We start from the raw sequence: 23,794 nt of genomic DNA, 5'->3' as shown, positions 1-23,794 counted from the left end.
TTCCCCCTGCTCTGGGCTCCCAGGTGTGGCTGACGGGAGGGGAGCCTTTGAAGGCAGGGCTGGGCAGAGCCAGGAGCAGGCACTGTACTGAGATGCTTGATCTGGCCTCAAGGATAGCCAGCCTGGAGCTGGGCTTAGGGGAAGGGAGCAACTTGGTGCAAGCGAGAAAGGAAAGAGGCCAGCCATGCTGGAGAGGGGAGAGTAAGCAGGACCCGGCAACCAGGCCAAGGTCTGGGCCCTCCAACTCCTAGAGGTTTTGCTTGAGGCTGGGAAAGACACTGACGGCAGATGAACACTCAGCTCCCAGGATCATGGCTCTACCTGTATTCCTCCTACCTTCCTAGCTGTGGAGGACCTGGGCACAGAGGCCTTCAAAGGACCCCCTCTCACCCCTCCTGAAGGCCCCAGCTGGCCACAAAGGGGCTATCATCTCTCTGGACTGCCTTCCTGGGAGGACAGGTGGGGACTGATGCACTAACAGGCACCTTGATGTGTCCAGGCTACAAGGCCTGGCCTGGAATTCTGCCTCCATTATGAGGAGGCTGTGTACTTCAGCATTCTGGAGCCTCGGTTTTCTCATCTGTAAAATGGGTCGAGTGGATAAAAATGTGTTGAGCCACAGTACAGCGCGTGGCAGTGCGGGGACCTAATCACGGACTTACTAGGTTAAAGAGCCATGATTATAAGCGGCCAAGGGGCTGCAAATTGCCCGCAGCCCCAGCCAGCACCTGAAGGAGTGCCGGGAGGGTCCTTGTTGGTCCTGCTCATAGCTGTTCCTCGGCCACCGGCGAACCCGGCACCTGGTGGGTGTTCCGCAGAGTGGAGTGAACAGACGCACGAGTGTGGAACGAATGCATGAACGAACGAATGAATGACCTGCTCCGTTCCCAAACTAGGACGTTCAACTCCAAGGTCCCGTCTCTCCCTGCCCCCGCCCAGGGTTCCGCAGCTCCCCGTTTGCAGACAACACTCCTACCTGCGGCGCGCCTCAGTTTCCCTCTCTGTGAGTGAGCGGGAATCACGGCAACCTCCGGGAGGGGGAGGGCGGGCTGCCGCCCGCGCCCCGCACCCACCGGCGCCCAATCCGCGCGCGCCCAGGCCGCGTCCGCCCCCCGCCCCCAGGGCCGCCAGCTGCACGCAGCCCCCGCCCCGCCGAGGCCGCCCCGGCCCCGCGCGCACGTGACCCCGCCCCGCCCCGCCGCCCCAGCGCGGGCCTCCATTGGCCGCTCCGAGCGGGCCACGCCTCCGGCCGGGGCGGAACCGGAGATGCCCCGCCCGCCGCAGAGCGGGGCTCCTGCGTCCCGACGGTGCACGGCGGCCGGACCGGGCTGGCTGGCGGGCGGAGCCGGGTCCGCGGGGCTGCTGCGGGGCGATCGGGCCGGGCTGCGGGCGGCGCAATGGTGAGCAGAGCCCGGCGGGCTGGGTGGTCGGGCCGGGCGGGGGCTCGGGGGAGGGGAAAGAGCGGCCCCCGGTGGGCTGGGGGCGCGCGCGGGGAGGCTCGCCCGTGGGCCGTGGTAGGGGGTGGGGGGGGGTGTCTCTGCGGCGGGGGAGGGGCAGCCCGGGCGGGGGCGCGGCTTCGGGAGGAGGGTCTGTTCCGGGGGGCCGCGCCCGCGGGCGGGGGTTCTTTGTCCGCTGCGCTGCGGCGAGATCGGGACAAAGGAGGCGACGGGGGGGCGGTGGCCGCTTTGCTGGGAGCGGGTGTCTCCCGCACCCCCTCCCCCGGACCAGCCCGCCACCGCGGCCCGCAGTTCCGCTGCCCAGGCCGGCCGCTGGAACGGGTCCTCGGGACGCCTCGGGGTATTTAAAATTAGCGGAGGAGGCGGGCGTCCTAGCATCCCCCAGGGTGGTCCGGCGGACTCCGGGGGTCAGGGGTAGGAGCGCGGGTCCTGGCGACGTTTGGAGCCCATTTCGCAGGTGGGGAACTGAGGACGGGCCGCTGCGTTTGGTGCCGAGTTTCGTCGGCGGTGACTGCGCGGCGTGGGCATGATTGGGTATTGTGGTCTCCCGTCCTCCCGCCCCCCTCCCCGCCCCGGTCGGGCCGGCCGGAGTTGCTTCTCCAGCTGTCGCTCCCCCTCCAGCCGTCGCCCAGGGGGCTGAGCCCCTTCCTCTCTCTAGCCTCGCTCAGCTCCTTGGTAGAGTGGGGGAGAGGGCGTCGCCTGGCAGGGTTAAATGAGAGGGTGCGTGGAGCTCGCCTGGCACCGCGCCTGCACGTCGCCCGCGCTCAGCACGCGGTAGCTGCCGGGGCGCCTGTCATCCCTGTGTCCCCAGCATCGAACCCTTGTCACTCAGCCTGCCCCGGCGGGGGATGCACCGGGGTTTATTTACCAGGCTCCTGGGCCTGAAGCAGGGGAGTAGGGAGGTGGGGATCAAAAATATGACATTTTTATGTCAGGGTTGAAATCTGGCATTTGGAATCCAGGCTGCCGGGGTTTGACTCCCTGGGCGGCTACTTTTGAGCTGTGTGACCTTGGGCAATTTGACTTAACTTCTCTGAGCCACAGATTCTTTATCTGCAAAGTGGACTTAATGATACCCCTACAGTTGTTTGAGGGTGGAAGGAGAAAGGATCCGTGTGACGTGCTCAGCTTCTATGTGTTTGGCACATAGACTGTCACTGGCAACTTTCGTTGGGCATCTTCTGTTATTACCAAAGTTGTTTGGCCAAGTGGGTTGACCCTGTGAGAATGGCCAGTGGCTGATTCACAGGTTGGGGGCATGAGCCGCAGGCCTGGGCCCCAGGAGACCCAGACTGACCTTGGGGCAGTCCCTGGGCTCAGTCTGCACCAGCTTCCTCTTCTGCCCTCAGGGACCCTCCGGGGTTTCTGGTGCGAGCTTCCTCTTCTGGAGGATGGGGTGTGATTGGGTGGGTGATGGGAGTCCCAGAGGACCCTGGCTATATGTACATGGCTGTCCACAGCCTCAGCCCCGTGATGCTTTTTCCCATCTGCATCCGTGCTGTTCTCGGTCCTGGTTTTTGGAGGGCAGGATCCTTTTTGCCATGCGTCCTTGGGTCCCAGCGCCTGCTTGGACCTGGCACAGAGAAGACGTCCCATCTGCATCCTGACTGTGCTCCGCAGTAGCCTGTCCACCCTCTGCCATACTGTGTTCCTAATCAGAAACCAGGCAGGAGATGTTTCTGGTGTGTGAACTGGGGTCCCCTGAAGGGGCAGAGCCTGGCTTGTTGGCACACCTGGCAAATGTCTTTGTTGCCCAAGGGCATGGCTTAACCCCTGGAGGCACTGCTGCAAACTCTGCTCCTCTGATCCCCGGGGAGGGGTTGGCTACCCTGTAAATAGGGTAGTTCCAGGTGGAGGGTGGGAGTGGTGAGCTGGTGTCTTGCTGGGCACAGTGACACTAGTGATATGCCCAATTAAGCGAGAAGGTGGCAAGGCAGGTGGCCTGGAGGAAGAGGTTGTTTGTGGTGATGGGCCTGGACTGTGCTCTCTACCCTCCTGGGAGGCAGATCCTTGGTGGTGGGAGGCAGAGGTGATGCTAAGGGCTCACTGTCCTCCCTGTGGCACCAGGAAGGTGTGGCACCTGATGACATGCAAACCCAGTGCCTCCCCCCCCACCCATTCCATTTCCACATTTCTTCTCACTGCTTATCCTCCCTGTAGCCTGGCTGGAGAGGTGAGGGACTGAGCACATATTTTGCACACCAAGACACCAAGGCCATGAGGAGCAGTTTGCTGGGACAGCCCAGAACAACTCACTGTTCACTGTAGGAGCCGGAGGTGGGCTGGGGAAGTGGGGGGTGGTTGAATCTGCTCTCCTGCTAGCTGCGGCCCCACGGGCCCTGAGTGGGTAATGTCACCTGTGGACTGGGGTTAAGGCTCAGTTTTGGGGTCTCATAAAGAGGAGGTAACTGGAACCCAGTGTTACACCAGGGAAGACCTAAGCTGGGAACTCTGAGGGTCGGCAGGCCAGTGGAAGGCATCTGTCTACCCTCAGCTGGCTGGTGGCTGAGGTGGGGACTGTCCTTTTGAATCCACTGGTGGGCAGAGGGGGTGGGGAGTGAGGAGCCCGGTGGGGGCCTCAGCAGACTGGCAGGGCTGGGCTATAGAACTTGCTTCTCCAGGACCTGCGGGTAAGATCCGGGGTCAGGCCACCCTTGGCCCAGGAATGCAGGACTGAGAGTCCACAGAGTGGGAGGGTGGAGAATTGGTCCTGTATGTTTTAGGGATCCAGATGGCCTTGGGCCTCCAGTGCTAGCCCTCACCCTAACTGAGGGGCCAGTCAGGAGCTTCTGCAGAGGTTGGGGGTGGAGGCATATGTTCTGTTGCCCACCCCAGAGCGCCCAGAGCTGCAGGCCCCTTCCTTTGCTCTCCTGGGCTTGCACTTCTGGGGTCACAAGCTGCATTCTGGTTTTTCACTCTCGGGCAATGCATGCAAACTCTCTGTGCCTCAGTTTGCTTATCTGTAAAGTGGGACCGATACCAATGAGCATTGTTCGCCACAGGGTTCTTGGGAGGATGAAGCGAGTGTATGGAATGAGTGTTAAGCGACTTAGATGATTGTTCTCAACGGGTGCCGGTTTCTTGCAAGCCATCCTGGGCGTCGACCCAGCCCGGAGCTGTGGCCATGCCTGTCCCACCCTGGGCGCTTGCCTGGATCAGGGTGAGGGGGTCAGCTGACTTACAGACAGGAGAAACATGGCTCAGAAGGGCCTGAGGGACATCAGGAGAGGCAAACCAAGTGGGTAGTAGGTTCCAGCCCAGGCCACAGGGGGTCAGGGGGAACCAGCCGGCCACCCTCATGAGGTGGGAGGGCAGGAAGGGCGTGAAGAAGCCGGGGGAGGCAGGGAGTTCTGCTCCTCTGCTGAGGCCAGGGCGGGTTCTGAGCAGTGGATGATGTGAGCTGATTTTTTTAAACCATCATCTTGGGAAATACTTGCTGAGCACATTCAGGGACAAACAGCGCACTTGGGGGCGGGGGCGGGTGGCGCCAACGAGCACAGGCCAGGCGTGCCCATGGCTCTGTGCACTTGGGGATGAGTGTCCTTCTGACCTAGGGGGAGGGCAGCAAACAGGGTTTTGAGGTCATCAGTCTGCTCAAAATGTCCCTTTGAGCTGGGGCAGCCTCTGCCTCAGTTTCCCCGTCAGTCCTAGGACCATGTGGCTTCCCCCTGGACTGGTAGGTGCCTCCTAGGTTCTGTGGCAGGTTTGGCCCCTAGGGTTCCCCTCCACCTCAGGTCTTGCCGCTGTTGTTTGATTTCCTACTTCCTGCCCCCAAACACACACATACTTCCCCCTTCTGAATTGATACTGCGTTGCCTTCCTGTCCAGGGGCCTGGTAGACGGGTAAGCACCCTAGCAGGCACTGGACACAAGAGGGCCAGGGGGAGGGACAAGGCAGGTGTTGTCCGTAGCAGGAAGAGAGGTTCACTGGGCACAACTGGCAGGTTTTCGGGGGTGTGGGGGAGTACCTGTCCTTTCCGGAGGCCTAAGGGGACAGGCAGAGGGGGTGGTGGGACGGAAGAGGCCAGGATAGCCTGTGCACTTGGCAGCCTAGCAGAGTGCAGGGCCCCTCCAGGAGTGCACAGCCCGATGGGGGAGGCCGGGGCCAACCAGATGGCTGCCAGGGAAGCCAGGGTTATACACTGAAGCAAGTTTCTTGGTTGGTGGTGGGGAGCAGCTGTGGGCACAGGACAAGGACGCCCTCCTGGGCCCAGGTTTGTCACCCTCTGCACTGTTGATATTTGGGGCTGGATCCCTGTTAGTGGGGGCTGTCCCCTGCACCATAGGATGTTTAGTACATCCTTGGTCTCTGTCCGCTCCATACCACTAGAACCCCCCTCCCCCAACTGCCAGCTGTGACAAGAAAAATAATGTTTCCAGACATTGCCAGATGTCCCCTGGGAGGAGGGCATAGTGGCCCCAGCCGAACAAGGGTTGGGGGAGCAGAGCATTGGGGCAGAGAGACCTGTCCGGCTAAAGGCCTGGGGGTCATTGTGGCCGGGGAGAAGCAGGGGATGGGGATGCGGCCTCTCGGGCCCTGTAGGACTGGAGGCTTTTCCTCTGGGTGACAGGGGCCCTGGCTCCAGTGGACCCACAGGGGTGGGCCAGGGAGCCCCTGGAGAAGGACAACAGCAGCCTGACCCTGCAGGTGGTAAGAAGGGGGCAGACTTTAGGGATATCCCGCCCCCTCCTGCCCAGGACGTCTCTGCAGATGTGGGCACAGGTGGCAGGGCTGTACTCAGGGCTGGGGTGGGGAGGTTGGCTGGTCCCTGGACAGAGTCCAGGGATGTCGACTTAGCTGTCTTTTGACCTTCAGGCAAGCCTGGCCTTGGGTGGGCGGGGAGTCTCCTTGGTTTGGGTTAAGAATCACTTCTAATTAAGGTTGTTACTGCTCAAAGATGCCAGCTTCCATCCTGTATGGGCGGAAAGCCTTCCCTTCCACTGCTCTCTCCCTGGGTTGATGTCCGTCTTCCCAGAGAAGTGAATTCAACAGCCAGCTCTTACGGAGTGCTGAGGGCGGCACCGGGTTTTCCCCACCCTCAAACACTTGGGTGCTTGTTACTGTTATTTGTTTCCTGGGTGGTGAGGAGGACAAGTTAGAAAGCGCAGGGTCTTGGGACCCAGAGGAGCCTGGTTGCCTCAGTCACCTAGAGTCTGGGTTTTTTCAGTCTGCCGAGCTGCCCACTGCCGGCTCTCCGTGGCCACTCACCAGCCGCATCCACAGAGGAGGAATCTGAGACCCAGTGAGGTGCAGAGGCTTGTCTAAGATGGGCGGTCGTGAGGTGGTGGTGGTCTAGCGCACGCTTCTGGTGCTCCGGCTCCTGCATTGGCCAGCAGGCCCTTTCCTGCCTCTGAGCCTTCGCAGATGCCATTCCCCTGCCAGGAATGCACCTCCCAGGGGCCGGCTCTTCCTGCTGGCTCAGCCTCGGCCTCACCTCCCCAGGTATCGCCTGCCCCGCCCAATGTAGCGTCCTGGCGCCCAGTCCCCTGTGTTCCTGACACGGCACCGATGCGTTTGTAGTGACAGGCGTTGATGTATCTATCTGTTTGCAGTCTGGGTCCTGCCCCTGACGCTGAGCTCGGTGCGGGAAGGGGTCGGTCTGCCCCACTCTCGCCTGCCCTCCCCCACGCTGCCCCGAGTGCATCTGCGTTCCAGGACTGGGCTGCTGAGGGCTCTTCCCTGGCTGGTCACAGTTCCCTTGTGGACAGAGGCTGTCATCGGCTGCACCCTCTCCCAGGTGTTCCAGAAGACTTGGCTGAGTTACCTATGTCGCCTGTCAGAGCGAGAGGCTGAGGTCACGTCCCTGCTTTCGAGTCTCATGTGTCTGGCCATCGCAGAGCACTGGCTCCTCTTGGTCCCTGGGTAGTTTCTGAACACCTCGGCAGGCTGGGCTTTCAGGACAATCCCCTCGAACAGACCCTCTTCCAGGTTCCAGCGGGGCTGCGGTGGGCCTAGGGGTCATGGGCCCCCTTTCCTGCATCTCTGGCTCCCTGGCTGGGCAAGGGTGACTTCCTCTTTGGTGGCAGGTGCACCGACGTTGTCAGGGGTAGATGTGGAAGTGGGCTGTTGGGAGCTAAGAGAACGCGCATGACGTCCTGAGCTATGAACGGTGAAAGCCGACCGGCGTGTTTTTCGCTAGGACGAGGGCAGGATGGTCAGACTTAAGACCTGATTAACAAGGTCCCCCAGTCCCGGACCCCCAAGCTTGGGAGCTGTCAGGGCCCCGTGGATCCCCCAGTGGAACCTCACCCTGCTTTGTTTTTCAGGGCTCTCGTGTCCAGCCTGGGTTCCAGCCTCGCTGAGCAGACAGCCGCACGCGCTTCCTCCCGTGGAAGCCTCCCCAGGCGCTGACCATGTCTATTATGGACCACAGCCCCAGCACGGGCGTGGTCACGGTCATCGTCATCCTCATTGCCATCGCTGCCCTGGGGGCCTTGATCCTGGGCTGCTGGTGCTACCTGCGGCTGCAGCGCATCAGCCAGTCGGAGGACGAGGAGAGCATCGTGGGCGATGGCGAGACCAAGGAGCCCTTCCTGCTGGTGCAGTACTCCGCCAAGGGACCGTGCGTGGAGAGAAAGGCCAAGCTGACCCCGAGCGGCCCAGAAGTCCACGGCTGAGCTGGGATGCGGAGGCCCTGAGGCCTGTCTGCCTCCAGCGGAGAGGCGTGGGAGGGGCGACACCACAGATGAGCTGCTGCGGACGGCGTGACGCCTGCTGGCATGGCCTCGCTGGGCTTCATCACCGCATGCACTGACTCCCGAGGTCTTGGCTGTCCTCAGTAGCCAGGAGGCGGCGGCCCTGGGTGCCCCCTGGCCTCCCGGTGGGACTGCCCATTGCAGGCAGTGGGCAGGCCTGACCTTGCCGGGGCTCATGACCCCGTAGCGCTTTTGTTACTTGAATGTTTAGCTGAGCCTGTTTTTGATGGAGCTACTACTGTACCGCCGAACTCCCAAACAGAGCTGTAAATAGGCCCTGGAAGCATGTGCTTAAGCCTTTTTTGCTGATTTTTAAAAAAAAGACTGTGTAGAGCACATGGGACTGACTGTAGTCATGATAAGCTGACTCAAGGCTGTGGGGTCGGGGGTGGGGGGCTTAGACATGGAAGGCCCACACTGCACTTGGCAGGGGCCTCTAATATATACGTGGGGGGGCGGGGGTGGGGGGGGCAGAGGACGTGACATGTCCGTGTTAAGTCTCGTGGCCGACCAGCTGGGGTGCTTGGAAGATTTCTGCTTGGTTAGCAATGGATGCAAGAACCACGCCCCCCTCTCTTTTGGTCCTAAATAACCAGTTCCTGTTAAGAGTGAGTTATTGCAAGGAAGCCACCGCCACTGCTTGAAAGCCGGTGAAGGACGGGCCAAGGCCCGCGTCCCGAGGGCTGCCAGGTGGCCTGGTAGCAGAGCAGTTTCTAGAGCACGCAGAGCACTCCCCCCTACTGCTGTCCGCTCTCCGCCCCCAGCCAGCATCACTTGGCATAGGCTTTGCTAGAAACACCAGCGCCTGTGGCTGCTACCTTTATCGGAAACCCAGCTGGCCCAGGAAAGAGGAAATCATGTTTTTCGTTTGTTGTTGTATTTAATACTTTCTGCACTGGAGGGGCGGGGGAGGGGGCTTGGAGGGTCCCCCCTCCTCCTTTTCACACATTCCTTTTTCTCTGAGCAGCACCCACCTGCTGGGTATTAGACTTCACTTTTCCCAGCGGGTCACCTAGGACAGTCTCCTTCCTGACCCTGCTCGAAGAGCTCCGAGGGAACGAGCACCCAGGAGAGGCACCCGGACGGCGTCCCGACAGCCCACCCTTAGCGGATCCCCGGGGAGGGCGCATGGCAGGGGCAGGGAGTTTCAGGTTAAGGACAGGGTCTTCATGGTCTTCATGGTGGCTCTCAGCCAGGCCAGCACCGCACCCCTGCATCTTGTGTACGTGTCAGTGAACTCGCAGAGTTCCTTAGTCCCACCACTACTGTGATGAAAGCGCGGCCTGTGTTGGCACCCTGGGTCATAAACCAGAGGCCAGCGTGGGGTTATCACGGAGCACCGGTCAGGCCGACCGTGGCTCCTCTGGGCTCCCCCAAGTCTCTAACAAGCATGTTGAACTAATCATCTTTCTGGAACCCCAAGGAGGGAGCTGAGGGAACACTTCATCTTAGCAGCATACCCTTAAATTGGGGGTCAAACATGAAGAATTAGCTTGGGAGTTGGGAGAAGGGTAGCTGGTAGCAGTCTGAGCTGCCCCAGGGGACTACTGAGGAGCCCCAGTAAGGCAGCTGGGCTTTGGCACAGGAGAGATGTCCCTGGCCCCTAAAACGGGGGTGGCTGAACCTAAGAATCTAGCCAGAGACCCTCAGAGGGCCCGTGGGCCAGAGGGGGCCAGCACTTTCAAAGGTGCCCCAGGGACGATCAGAGAGAAGGCTGGTTTTCTGATAAAGGACCCTTGAGACCCAACATGGAAGGTGCAGGGATGTCTGATCCATTCCACTCGCATCTCAGAACTTCCAGGCTTTCTACCTCGACTTTCTGCAGCCAGCAGCATGCACCCAGGCTGCCTTCACCTGGGGAACCGCCCCCCGCAGCCCCTGCCCCAGGCTGACCCTGAACGTGATCTCTTAACTGTCAAACTTGCCCTGAGGTTTTAACCGGCGCCAGTGAAGTTCTGTTTTTGACGAGACGAACCTTCACTTGCTCCCAGGTCTTGCTCCTGGAAGTTCCCTCATCCCGCCTACACCCTGGTTGCCAGGGGCAACGTCTTTGCCGGGTCAGGGTCCCAGCGCACAGCGCCTGTGGGGGGAGCACCCACTGGTGGGGGTCTCTGCGAGGCAAGTGGGAGTGCCTGGAGAGGCAGTGAACAGCCACACAAGAGCGCTCACTGTTCCTGTTGATTGATGGCTGCTTTTTTTAGCGCTGACGCCAGAGCCACACGCTCACATGGCTTAGTGAAGTTATGACCTCTCTGAATTCTTTCTGAATGGCCCAGCTGTTGTGTTCTGGTCTTCTGATGGGTCAGTCAGGAAATCAGCCCTTCATCCCACATGTCATCACAGAAGCAACAGTCGGGGAATGGGGAGGGAACTCTTTGACACTGAGCCATGAAAATCCAGACTAACCTTTCAGACAGATGTTCAAATGGGCTGTGCTACTGTTTCGGTCTTAAAGCTACCAAGTTTGTGCAATAAGTGGAAGGGATGTCATCCCTGTTCAATAAACGCTGAATGACATTCAAGCTGATTTTCTAGACCACTGAGAAAATCTTTATTTACAATAAATTTCAATAAAATTTGCATAAATATATTCCCAATGTACAGTTTTCACCTCTGATTTCTTCATGTATTTTAAAAGTTAGTCTGTCCTGTTCTCATTGCTCCTTTCGGACGCCAGCGTGGAGCTGCTGTTGGAAGGCGGGAGGCTGCTGCCTGGTAGCCGGGGGGGCCCCGGAGGCTCAGGGTGGTCAGAGGTGGCCTCTCGGGGGGCCGAGAGGGCTGTGGCTCCGTCCTTGCCCTCCAGCTTCCGCTCCATGGTTGCCACCAGGATCTTGAGCCACGTGTTCTCAGTGAGGAGGTTCTCCGAGGCGTCGGCCAGCTCCTGGAGCTTCCGGGCCACCTCCTGGAGCTCCAGGGTTTTCTGCTCATACAGGGCCTGCAGCTGCTCGCTGTGCCGCTGGAGTAGGCTGTGCTGCTTCTCCAGGGTCTGCTTCTGCCGAAGCAGCCGGTGCTCGTCCCTGCGCGCGCTGGACAGCTGGGCCTCCACCTGCACCTGCGCCCGCTGGAGGGTGCTGATTTCTGCCCTCAGCTTCCAGATCTCTCTCTCCAAGTGGGAGATGTGCCCCTGCGGGAAGACTGCCTCGCTCTGAAGACACTCTTTGGTAGGAGGGTTAGCTAAGTTCTGGGGGGCGGAAGCGGGATCTGAGTGATGCAGAATGAACCTCAGCAGATTAGGAAGGGTGATGGGAAGGTCTTCGGGGTATTTCACACTGCGGTCCTTTCTGGAGACAAAGGGAAAGGGGTCAAAGGTGAGAGTCCCGCCAACATTCTGAGTCCAAAGCACACTGCTACCGAAGGCCGGGCTTCCCACCAAGAGATATGCCAAGGATTTTACTTAATGAAAGTCATAACGGAAAATGTTTTCTGGGCAAAAACTTCTCTACAAAGTTGAGGATGTCACATATGCTCGTTCTGTAATTAAGGTGGCTTATCTCAAGTATGTGTCTTCCTAAGGACAAAGAGCCCAGTTTCTGATAACCACCTTGGGAGAAAGACTAGAAGCTCCCATGCCCAAGCCTTGAGCCAGGGACGGAAGGCACTGGCAGCACGTGCTCTGAGAGGCCCAATGTCGTGTAAGGAAGGATGTCCTGGGGTGGGACATCACCTGCGTCACTCTGTGGCTGTCAACAGCGCGTGATGCAATCAGAAAAACTGCACACTCAGCCAGATTTCTTCAGCCAACATTTATCACACATTATCGAAGGCAGGAGTTCTTAACTGGCGTAACGATAAGCCCCTAGGGGCATCTGGCAACATCTGGAGTCATTTTTATTACCACAGTGGAGGAGGTATCACTAAAGCCTGACCCCTGACAAAAAGACCAACCAAGGGACTCCGAGAAATTAAGGCTGCCCCACCCTGAGAACACAGAATAAGGAAGGAAAGCGACGTATGAACGGGGCTCCCCCAAAGCTCTGTCACAAGTCCTGATATAGGAAATTCCTCTCTAGAAGTTGTCATTTACCTGTCTGATGACCAACATTTCTACCACATACGGGCCCCAGAGCCACCCGTTGGGCAGACTCCCGAGGCTGCTACTCACGGTCCTGAGCATCCACACAGGTGGCCCCTCTGTGCCCTCGCACTGCCTCGCCTGTAGAAGGGGTGGTGAGAGCAGTGTCGCTCCCACGGGACGGCTGTATGGGTGATGCCGATTAATCTGAACGGGGAGTGGTAGCCGAGAAACAATCACCTGATGCCTTAAAAAACCAACCCAGAGGGGCGCCTGGGTGGCTCGGTTGTTAAGCATCTAACTTCAGCTCAGGTCATGATCCCTGGGTCCTGGGATCGAGCCCCACATCAGGCTCCCTGCTCAGCAGGAAGCCTGCTTCTCCCTCTGCCACTCTCCCTGCTTGTGTTCCCTCTCTCACTGTGTCTCTCTCTAGCAAATAAATAAAATCTTAGAAAAAAAAAAAAAACCCAACCAAGAAACCACTCATTAAAAGCTCCACACACAAAGCCAGTGGTCAAATATCTAAGAAAAGACAAAAGGTGTTCTATTGATGGACATCTCTTTCTCAAGGAAATAAAAATCACAGGGAAATTAAAATCACACATGGACCATTTTATACACTTATGGAGACTTTCGGATACGTGGAACGGCCAAACATCTGGAGTAAGTATATAGCCACGCCCTCCTTTAAAACCGGTTTTTTCATCTGGAGAAGCTTGCTTCGGGTTGGGGCCTCCCAGCCTTTGAACAGACAACTGAAAATCTGGCCCATATGAGGCGCGAGCAGGGAAGGACGAGCGGAGGCCGGCTCTGCCGCTGAGCCGTGCAGCGCAAACCTGGTCTCATAGGAGGGAGGAACTTAACTCCCCGGAAGAGAGCTGCTCAGGTGCCTTGGAATGTGTGCAGACGTTTCCAGGGCCGAGAACCCCTGTCAGCATGCTACTCTGGAGTCCTGTCCCAGAGCCATCTCCGTGAAGCTACCTACAGGGTGTGCTGACCAGCTTTCCGACTTTCTAGAAGTAGCGAGAACACGAGGTGTGAACAAGCTTTCCAGAAAGGAATCATGTTGGAAGTGGAGCTGTAAAAGGCCCTGCGGTGTGAGTCCGCTCTAAATTCACGGACTGCGTTCCCGCCTCTAGCACCGAAACCGCTACATATGAACATGAAGAACAGGGTGTAAGGCCTCTACTCTAAAGAAGGGGGTAGGAGAGTGGGGCGGGTGGGCTGCTCCCCTCCCAGGCCCACACCACAGGAAGCCACCGCACCCTCGGGATGTCCTCAGCCAGGCCTGGCCAGAGCACCCAACTTCCACAACGTGATGTCGAGCGCAGCGAGAAGACCGGCTCTGAGATGCTCCTGCACAGGAGAGCCGGGCCTGCCAGGGGCACACCACGGGGAGGACAAGCCTTTGCATGTGGTTTCTCTTGTTCACGACTATAAAATACCTGCTCACCAGAGACCAGCTGCGGAGCAAACCAGCAGCATCCCTCCCATCACCGGTAACTCTCCTCCTAAGTAACTGGCAGCATCTTGACACGTCCCCTACTTACTGCACACATTCTAACCTAGCGGCATGAGCAAACTTCTATTTCATCGGAACCCATATAGTCTCTTCGCTAAAAATAACCTAAGCACACACATCGTGAAAAAGGCCTTTTCCATTTCTTCTCTTGCGAGCGGTCAAAGCCTGCCCTTGGCCCATTTACGCCCTCTGAGCATGCCAACACTCAACTTGGACCAGCTGACAAGGAGCTTACTTCATTTCTGACTACTCTTTATTTTTAGGAATTAAGAAAAATTCCATTCCTGAGCAGGAAGGCTTTCGTTTCCCAAGCTCTGCATGTTCACAAAGAGCGGGACACTCTCTTCACATCCGTTATGTACCTTCTAGACTTTTCAGGGGTGCAGAGCTGCAGGGAGCACCCACGCTCATCCCACAGTGACCGCCTCCGCCGGCTTTCCGACAAAAGCTTCGTCCCCCACACAGCCCAACTCAGTCTCCCAAACGCACGATTCTCTGTGTCTCTTTCAATGTGCACTCCAGAGTTCTAGCTGCTGAGAATGTCTCCATGCAAAGGCTCATGCTGGGTGTTATGACTTTACCACCTTCCCAAACTATGTCTGAAATTCCAAAACCATGCTTCACTGAACTTCGTGCCTGACCTCCACCCCGCACAGATGAAACTGTTAGGATTACCGCCCGGGATCCCTTGAACGGGTGGCACTTTAAACGCTTCTTAGAAGGAAAGAGGTTCATCACAACAGTTAACAGAACAGGATGAGTCACACTCCGTTTTTAGTGCGTGATGTGACAGGACCCTACCACCCCAGGAAGTATTCCAGCAAAAATTCCTTGACATTAAGAGGAAAAAACAAGGAAATGATTCAATCTCTAGGAAGGAAGCACTCGCCTGGAGACACAGAAAGCATGGCAGTGGCTACAATGAACGGAAGAAGCGAGCGCAGGAGATGAGAACAGGAGACATCACATGCGGGACTCAGGAACCTCACTGAAATAATCCTGCAAATGCTTCCCCCTGGAAAGATACCGTCAAAGCCGTGTGACTGGTCCCCGAAGACCCATTCTTTTATCAACAAAAGGGAATCTTTTTAAACAGGGAAAGTACCTCTGGTTTATCAGGCTTTCAAAGGCCAAGAGTTAATTTCCCCGTTAGCGAAATACCTCATCCAACATTTACTAATCGCCAAGCCAAGCCGTCCCCTTTGCTTATGTCCCATCCCTGTCTGCTGGGCTTTCAAGGTAGCTGCTGTCATCAGCGCAAGTTGGAGTCTGCTTAGACAAATGTGAAGACATCAAAGTGACAGCCCCAGGGCAGATATTCACAGAAGTCTGCACACTTGGGGAGAAGGCTCCTTGAATCCCGGGAATGGGGTACGGTGGGGAGGAGAGTCTCCATTTCCAACCTGCACGACGGACAAGGTCGGCATCAGCAGGACCCAGCGGAAAATGACACATATGAAAGCCTGGGGCAGGCAGGGCCTGACATCCGGGGGCTCAACAATGAGCGTGTGTCCTGCCCCCCACTGTGAATGTGGGCCTTTGCTTTGCACCCACTGTGGGTTCTTACGGTCAAGAAGGCAAACAAGTTCTGACGGCCACATTCATATGCGCGAGAACACACACTCTTCCAGGGGCAAAGTTCTTACCAAAACCACATCTGAGCTTGTGACGCCAAAGCCCTTTTATTCTTGGTCCCCAAGGGCACATTTTTTGAACAATATTTTTTATTCAAAACAGTTTAGTAATAGGTAATGATTTGCATTTCACTTCTGTGAAGTACCTTAAACACATTTCATTTTCAGCAAAAGAATCCCATCTGCCCAAATATAGAAAAAATCAGCTTTACCTGTTGCAGGGGAAAAATAAGACAGTGGGAAGACGGTCAACCATAAATTCCCAAGGAAGGTCGTTCTGAGACACATCAATCCTGGCAAAGGGAAAGATGAAAACAAGTAAAGGATCAGCCCAAGACACTCCAACCTGAAAAAACCTTCCCCAATAATAGAAGAGCCTGGAACACTTTCTGTGGCCACACTGACCAGCTCCTCGTAGTGGTGCACGACCAACACAAGCTGGTTGCAACTCAGGCAAGAAGAACCAATGCTTCCAGAACATGCCACTTTCCACTGTACTTGTGGAGTGGAAGTGACATGTCCTGATAGTAAAAATGAGCTTCCCCAAAAAACAGTACAAAACAAAACGCCTCACTGGCACCTCAGGAGCAGTCCACCCACCTGACAGGGCCTGGTCAAGTACTTTAATCCCTGAATCAGCTCTGGAAAAAGGAAATCACTGTGCAAAATACAGCCTCTGAAGACATAAGAAAGCTGGAAAATAAAGACTACACACTATTTTATATTTTGTAAGTCTGGATGGGGCCACAAAACCTTTATTTTTTTTAGAAGATTTTAGATTAATTTTCTAACACAGAAAATGATACCTTTGCTCAATTACCCACCCTGTGCTTTATTAATATTGAAGGAGGCAGCGGTCCCTCCTGTAGCCCACACTTGGCTAAGAGCAGCAGCCCCCACCCCAGCCCACAGGGACAGCTCAGGCGGTGCAGAAACAAACAAACAAACAAACAAAACAAGAAAACACCCTAGAAGGAGGGAGCAGACCGTGGAGGGCCACTTGGCCAGGTGGCTCCGATGTCCATCATCACAAACAATGCATAAAAAAGATGGCAAATTTTTTAATCATTAACTTGACAGAAGTTTCCAGAAAGTATAATGGGGGAGTGGGAATGAATCAGTGCCACACATCTGTCCAGAAGGATGGCCAAATTATAATGGTTTTAAACAACTGAACAAAACAGCACTCCTGCCTCTGCCTGGGACAGCCCACGTAAAATGTCAGAGTTCTATTTTTTAAACAAGTGACACTGAATGCTTTCGTTATCATCAAATACTTTTCTTCTCCTGAGTGTTACTTCAAAAAAGCAAGTAAGATTGAAAGAGAAACATTATCATTAACATCCACTCAGAATTCCACTGGGCTAGTCAGGACCTTCTTTCTGGGATTCGCATTTGGGCTTGGTGTGCAAACCTCCACGACTGCGAAGAGCAGCGCTCAGACGTTTCATATGCGACTCCTTTCAATTAATGATGTGAAAAGCATTGTTCTAATAAATGGGTCAACATTCCATCACACTCGAAGCCCCAATGTACTTAACTGTTGCTCTCCTGCTACAATGACTGGCTCAGCTCCTCTCCAAGTCCTAGTTTCTTAATTCCCCAAAGTGAAATTAACTGGGGCAAAACTGTGTAACCATTTCTGTACTTTCCTACAAATGTTGCTAACATGCTTTCCAAAAAGGTTACGCCCAATTCAAGACCTAGGTCTGACATTGCCAACCTCACTTTATCAACACAAGATGCTGTCACTTAAAAGCAACTGTTAGTAAGTGTAAATGATACTTTGTTATTGTTCTAATTTACATTTATTAGACTGTCATCTCCACACTTAAGTTTATTTATACTCTCCTCCTCCAGGAGAAACCTACCCAAGTCTTTTCTTCCCCCAGGAGTCCCTCCCAGCTGTGACTCCCCCTGCCCCCCAGATGGTTTTTCACTGTGGTAAAATACACACAAAATGTCCCAGCCTGACCACTTCTGAGCCCAGAGCTGAGCAGTGGGAAGTGCACTCATAATGGGGCGCAGCCATCCCCATCACCCAGCTCTGCAACCATTTCTTCATCCTGCAAAGCAGAGACTCTCCATCCATTCAACAGCCCCCCACTCGCCACCACACCGACCATCTACTTTCTCTCTCTGTGACTCTGACTCCTCTGGGGGCCCCACAACCTGGCAATCACACAGCAGGTGTCTTTCTTTTTCTTTCTTTCTTTCTTCTTCTTTTTTTTTTTTTTTTGGAAGATTTTATTTTTTGAAGATTTTATTTGAGAGAGAGAAATTGTGTGAACACAAGCAGGGCAGGCAGGGGCAGGGGCAAAGCAGACTCCCCACTGAGCAGGGAGCACTGAACCTTGCTTGATTCCAGGACCCTGAGATCATGACCTGAGCTAGAGGCAGATGCTGAACCGACTAAGCCCCCCACCCCATCCCAGCGCCCATGCCCTTTTGTATCTCTGAACTTCATTTAGGACCGAGTCCTCAAGGTTCATCCACACTATAGCAGGTGTCAGAATGTTCCTCTTTTCAAGGCTAAAGAACATTCCCCTGTGCAGAAGATCACATTCTCCTCTTGGCACTTCCTTAAACCTTTGTTCCTTCTCAGGGTCTGGAGTATGAGCACCTGATTCTGAGTCCTGTTCCCTCACTTACAGGCTGTGTGACTCTGGGCAAATTACCTACCCTCTCTGTGACTCAGTTGCCTCCTCAGTAAAAAGAGATCCTAAGACCTGCTTCACTGAGTGCTCCAGCAAGCAGGTCAGGTTAACATGTATACAGAGAAATCTCACGGCACACAGTAGCTCCTCAAATCTGGCTCTAACCACCAGTTACAGCAGATCCAGTGGGTGAAACACAGATGCTGTAAAATATAGCTACTGTTCTTTTTTCAAGCCTACTTTCTTCATTTCGCTCATTGAGCCCTTTCCTAATGGAATCTGTTCGTCTTTAATTATTTTTTGTAACTGCTTCACATTGCAAAGTTTCCATCTCTCAAAGCAACGAGCAAACCCAGTACTCTTTGTTCTGATATTCTGTCCTATGATTTAATCTTTTATGTTTAATTCTGTCTGGAAGGCTGAAGTCTAATCAAGCCCCACCCCAAACAGTTTAGTACCTTTTCCAAAAATTCTTCCTTTGACGCTTGTTTTTTACAAAACAAGGATTTAAAAATTGTTTTGCTTAGTACAGAGGCCACATCCAGTTACCCCCCAAATAAAAAAATCAGAACACATAGATATCAACCAATCCTTCCTCCTAATTTCAAGAGTGAGGAGGGAAACCAGACCTGGTGGAGATATTTGCTCCGGGTCCCAGGGCCGGTTGGCAGCACATCGGGCACTGGTCCCCCTTCCCCTGTGCCAAGGCCGCAGGAAGTCGGGGGGCACCCTTCCCATGCTGTTCTGGAGAGTCGACCAATGCGGGGGTTGTCCTAGCAACCAGGTCAGCGCTGCTCCCACACTCAGCCTCCCTGAATTCAATCAGGGCTAAACACACTCGACACCATGGAAAGAACACTCAGAACGCATCAGGAAAGCTTCGGTCTTAGTGAGGTTTTGCTCACGGCTTCAAACGGACAATTCAATCGCAGCAAGTCTTACCCAAGGTTAGCGAACAGCGGGCAGACCCTTGCAAACCATATGGCTAGGCTGCAAGGAGGGAAGACGGGCACAGGCCTGAAGCGCCGCAGGCTCCCTTACCTCGCCACAGTGAATGTATCCGTCGGCAGGAGGCGAGCGAGCTGGATAAAGACATGATTGAGGGATGGACAGAAGCCGCACCACGGAGCGTAATAAAGCAGCAAAACGTCCTGGGGGAGGGAAAGATGGCTGTTACTTGCCCTAGGAAATGGGCTCACATCCTCACTGTGCTCAGTACCCAACAGGCATTCAAGAAATGCTGCTTATGCACCAATTATGAAAAATTTCATTTTTAGATCTTTCCAATTATGTGCTTTAAGGACTTTTTGCAGTTAGAAAACCAGCATGTAACTCATGCGTGTTGTGCGAGAAGACTGCCATGTGATTAACCTGCATATCAAACCTGAAGGCTCGCCCCACAACCCCGGGCGGCTCTGGGGATTATTTCAATAGGGAGCCATGGTGTGCTTTCTGCCTCTCCCCTGATTCCATACCTGTTTTTGAAGGACCACTTCCCAAAAGGTATCAGTTGTCACTTCAGTGATTAGATGCTGAGAAGGGAACTGGGCAGAGTCACTTCCAATGAGATGCCTTTTCAAGGGACTGTAGAGAACGCTGAAGTTTTGAATAAAAGACTCTAAAAATAAAGAGAAAATGAGATCAGCTCTTCGCCAAGTATGGGGAGAGTAGCTGGCCTACTTTAAAGGCTACATTTAAAAAACCGGGCTGGCTTCGCAGGCTTACATTTTTAACACTTCACCTGCAGGTAAAACCCTGATCACAGCTGCCCGACGTGGCACAGGGTGTAGCTCTGAGAGGACTCCCCAGACAGTGATTACTTAGGTAACAAAACGCTATGCAGTGTCAGATGCTCTGGTATTTACAGACTAGGAATTCTCTTTTTTTTTTTTTGCTCATGGGATCAGTCCACAGATAAGACACCCGAGACTGCAAAGATCATCATGCTACAATCTTTAAGAGATTTCAACCTACAATCCCAAGACCTCTGAACATCACTACAAAGACAGCTGCTACGCAAGCTGCCGCTAGTGGACAGGTGTCTCTCGTGCTCATTAATTCAAGGACAGGGAGTTATGGAGCTGTGGTCTTTGTTTATTCGAGTTCTTCAGGCTTCCTTCTTGAACGTTTAGGGAAAATAACTCAATTATATTTAGTGGGAAAACCTACAAATAAAACCCACACACAATCCAAACACCTAACTTGACCTGACAGCTTTCCCCTCCCCATAAACTCCACCGTCCTCAGAATGCTTGGTTGTCTGTCTGAAGCAAGGACTGATCGGCAACATTCTCCCTTCTTTCTCCTTTTTCTAACTCTCTCCATCTTGAGGTCCTGATCAACACTGATGTGTTCCACACAGGGAGGAGGAAGTGAAGGGTGGCACACACATACTAAAGACAGGTCACCGTCGGCATTGGAGTTACTTACTTGGCTAAGTTTCTGAAACTTAAAACCGAAAATTCTCTCCTCATGTGAACAAACCCTAAATCCCTAAACTGGCCCAGAGAAGCTGACTGAAGAGTCAACTCTGCAAACCAACGACACACAGGCATGTTTTAACGAGGACCCTTCAAATGTCACCAACTATAGGACAAAAAAAAAAAAAAAAAACTGCACTAGATGTATGTTGCAGAGTAGATACAGAAGATCACAAGAAATCTGAAGAAGCCTTCTTTCAGAAGACCCCACATTCAAATTGAACATCATTATGAGCTCACTGAATGCTAAGTGTATTACTGAATGGAATTATGAAGTCCAATGAAAAACCCTCTAAAAACGGGCTTGTTTCACATTAACAAAACTCAGGGAGGGGTGGTGCCTGGGTGGCTCAGTAGGTTAAGCATCTGCCTTCCGCCCAGGTCATGATCTCAGGGTCCTGATCTCAGGGTCCTGGGATGGAGCCCAGCATCGGGATCCCTGCTCAGTGGGGAGCCTGCTCTCCCTCTCCTCACCCCCACCCCCCAGCTTGTGCTCTCTCTTGCTATCTCTAACAAGCAAATAAAAAAACCTTTAAAAAAAAAAAAAAAGGAACGGAAAGAAAACTTGGTCTACCAAAATGTAACTTTAGAAAACACAAATCAAGGGGCGCCTGGGTGGCTCAGTGGGTTAAAGTATCTGCCTTCGGCTCAGGTCATGATCCCAGAGTCCTGGGATCGAGCCCCAAATCGGGCTGTCTGCTTAGCTGGAAGCCTGCTTTCTCCTCTCTTTACCTGCCTCTCTGCTTACTTGTGATCTCTGTCAAATAAATAAATAAAATCTTAAAAAAAAAAAAAAGAGAGAGAGAAAACACAAATCAGGAGCAATTTGTAGTATCGATACAGAATGCAGTTCAGAGAGGGACTGGTCACAGGGTTCCTCTGAACACTTAAGAGCATCACGTTTATAATATATAATTTGACATTATGTAAATCAACATTTACATAAGCCTCTCCAAAAGTGTCAAATATCAGAAACAAGCTTCACCTGGGCTTAAAAGAAGACAGCTAAAAGGACTATTATTTAGGGGTCTTTGAGTTTACTCTTGCTTTCATACCTTCTAAAACTTGGAAATAAAAGGTTTCCCTCCCTACGGAATTCCTCCTGTCTCCATTTGGCAAACACTGACTTTCCCTGTGTTTCCACTGAGGCTGAACTAACACGGCTTTTGAATTCTCACTTCCTTGTGTGGACATCAAGGATGTCAGCTAAGCCCTGGGAACAGGACAGTGTGGGTTAGTTTACTGATGCTGCCAAGCGCCAAGGGCAAGTTCGCGATGCTTTCCCAGAATGGGCCCCCCACCCCCAGTGGTTTCTGCTGGTTTGCAACAGACACTTGTTTATTGCACTTGACACTTGTCTGTTAAAATCTAGGAACCCAAGGTCAGAGCAGCATTTCTCAAGGAGGTAAAAACAGCAACTGAGCAAACTGGGTCTAACGGCCTTGATACTTATACATCCAGACCTGAGACCAAAGGGAGGGCAGGTGGTTCTACGTTTCACCACTTCCTGTTTAAGCTCTTTTAGAATGGCGCTGCCCTGGGGGTCCCGTTCATCAGCTCCCCAGGACGCTCCCAGCACAACAGCTCTCCACCCCACTGCCCTTCCTGCAGCCAGGGGCCCACCCCACGCAGCTCACTCCAACTCAGAAACGGGACAGGCACTGCTCATCTGGAACGTTGGGCTCCTATCCCCCCCAGGGGTTACATGACAAACTTATCCCAAATGGGGAGTTCGGAAGTTTCTGTTCCCTTTAATAGACAAAATTAGCTTCTTTTAAAATGGTCACCAAATACAGTCTAAAGATTTCAAGTGAGCTACAGAACTGACATCCCCCCAAGACTAAAGGTACTGAGATCCCTCGATAAAAGTTACTGGTATTAAGTTAAGCAACACTCGTTATGTTTGGGGAAGGAAACTGCCCACAGTACCTAGGGTGAGCTTCCTAAGGGCTTGTTTTGGATCCAAGATATAGTGAGACTCTTCTTTCACATCAACAATTGCGGCAAACTCCTTCACCCGAGTGGCGCTCGGAGCCCCCAGCCTCTCTGCATATAACCAAAATAAATTTGAATCCAAAAGGTAGATGTTCAGGGTCTTGTTCGTTCTGCAGCTCAGGCCTGTGAAGTCTGTGCTACTCATGTCCACTCCAGGAAAGAGATAACTGTTCTCCTCAATGTGAGGAACGGAGCCTGGGGGGTCAGCCTCACATTTCTTCTCGAGGGAAGAAAGCGCGATGGTCGGGGTTTCAAAGACACTGTGTCCAGCATCAATGAAGCCCGTCATGGCCCTGTTTATAGTCCTGCAACATGCAGTGTAGTAGCTGAAGGGGCTGTAGGAACTCAGAAAATTGCTGCACTCGATGCTGCCCGACGCCACATGATAAAAGGTCTGCTCCTTGAGGTAGAAAGAATCCAGAGCTGCCGCCATCTCGAAAAAGCTGCACTGCGGCATGCCCACCGAGCTGGGCCGGACGCCCCCCGTGGTCTGATTGACACACAGCTCACAGACGTTGTGGGTCCTGGAGACGGAGTGCCAGTGGGGCAGCACCACGGTGTTACAGCAGGGGGACGCCGTGATCAGCGGTGGCTCCGGCAGCTGCGCGGGGGGCTCAGGCGCCAGAGGCCTGAACACCGGGCCGTCCACTCGCCGCAGGTGCTGAAGGAGCCGCTCCACCACCTGGTCCCCATGACAGTTGTTATACTCCAAGGCCACTTCGGTGATCTGAAACACAGGGCAGAGCCATGAGATGCGCAGCCATGGTGGAAGGAGAGACCCGCGGCCGATGGGTCCGGAGAGCCCCCTGGTCTGATTCACAAGAAGCTCTGGCCGGCTCTTCCTCTCCATGCATCCAAGAGGAAACCAGTACACCAAGAGCTATTCAGGAAGAGGCTTGGATTATCTTTCAGAACATGTCACTCTCTTAACAGTGAGCCAACTGTGTAGAGCAGGAGGGGGCCTCAGAGGCAGACGTCTCCGTCCACCACGAGACAAGAGCCAAGCTCCCCCTGTGACGTACCTCGAGGCTGAGGGGCCAGGGACACATTTTAAATCTCAGCTCCCAGGTGAGTGCATTTGCCTTCAGAGCTTTGTAACTCTCCCACAGGGATGATGTCTTCTTTCTTCACCTTCACTAACAGTCTGAACACGTCCCAAACACCTAATGAGTAGGTCACAGTATTTCAAGCAATCCTGTTTCCAAATAAACACCCACCTCACAGGAGGCTTCAAATTCAACTTGCTCCAAACCACACTCATCCATCCTGCCTTTCCCCATCATGGTCACCAAATACAGTCTAAAGATTTCAAGTGAGCTACAGAACTGACATCCCCCCAAG

General features: G+C 54.0%; 2 protein-coding genes across 7 annotated transcripts in view; one reads left to right on the top strand and one right to left on the bottom strand.

Annotated features, from left to right (window-relative positions):
- The first annotated feature begins 1,268 nt into the window (after positions 1-1,268).
- Positions 1,269-10,750, top strand: SNN (stannin). 3 transcript variants are annotated; one of them, XM_045072153.1, is made up of 2 exons: positions 1,269-1,400; positions 7,725-10,750. In XM_045072153.1, the coding sequence occupies exon 2, from the start codon at positions 7,812-7,814 to the stop codon at positions 8,073-8,075; it is 264 nt and encodes an 87-aa protein (XP_044928088.1). In that variant the 5' UTR covers positions 1,269-1,400; positions 7,725-7,811; the 3' UTR covers positions 8,076-10,750. The 3 variants fall into 3 exon arrangements, with proteins under 3 accessions (XP_044928088.1, XP_004750422.1, XP_004750421.1); XM_004750365.3 differs by lacking the exon at positions 1,269-1,400 and adding an exon at positions 1,633-1,914; XM_004750364.3 differs by lacking the exon at positions 1,269-1,400 and adding an exon at positions 3,765-5,300.
- TXNDC11 (thioredoxin domain containing 11) overlaps positions 10,681-23,794 on the bottom strand; it is a 60,624-nt gene continuing 47,510 nt past the window's right edge. For 3 of the 4 annotated variants that reach the window (XM_045072150.1, XM_045072149.1, XM_013055139.2), the window contains 5 exons: positions 22,388-23,180; positions 19,454-19,596; positions 19,020-19,129; positions 15,534-15,614; positions 10,681-11,434 (listed from right to left, as the gene is read on the bottom strand). In XM_045072150.1, the coding sequence (XP_044928085.1) occupies positions 10,792-11,434; positions 15,534-15,614; positions 19,020-19,129; positions 19,454-19,596; positions 22,388-23,180 (1,770 nt within the window). In that variant the 3' untranslated portion in view covers positions 10,681-10,791. Of the gene's footprint in view, positions 11,435-15,533; positions 15,615-19,019; positions 19,130-19,453; positions 19,597-22,387; positions 23,181-23,475; positions 23,617-23,794 lie in introns of all 4 variants that reach the window. The other variant, XM_045072151.1, reaches the window with a different exon arrangement.

The sequence above is a fragment of the Mustela putorius genome, unplaced genomic scaffold (genome assembly GCF_011764305.1).
Source record: "Mustela putorius furo isolate JIRA1106 unplaced genomic scaffold, ASM1176430v1.1 tig00004007_pilon_pilon_pilon, whole genome shotgun sequence".
Lineage (NCBI taxonomy): Eukaryota > Metazoa > Chordata > Mammalia > Carnivora > Mustelidae > Mustela > Mustela putorius.
The sequence above is the reverse complement of the archived record's forward strand: the minus strand, read 5'-3'. Positions and strand labels throughout refer to the sequence as shown.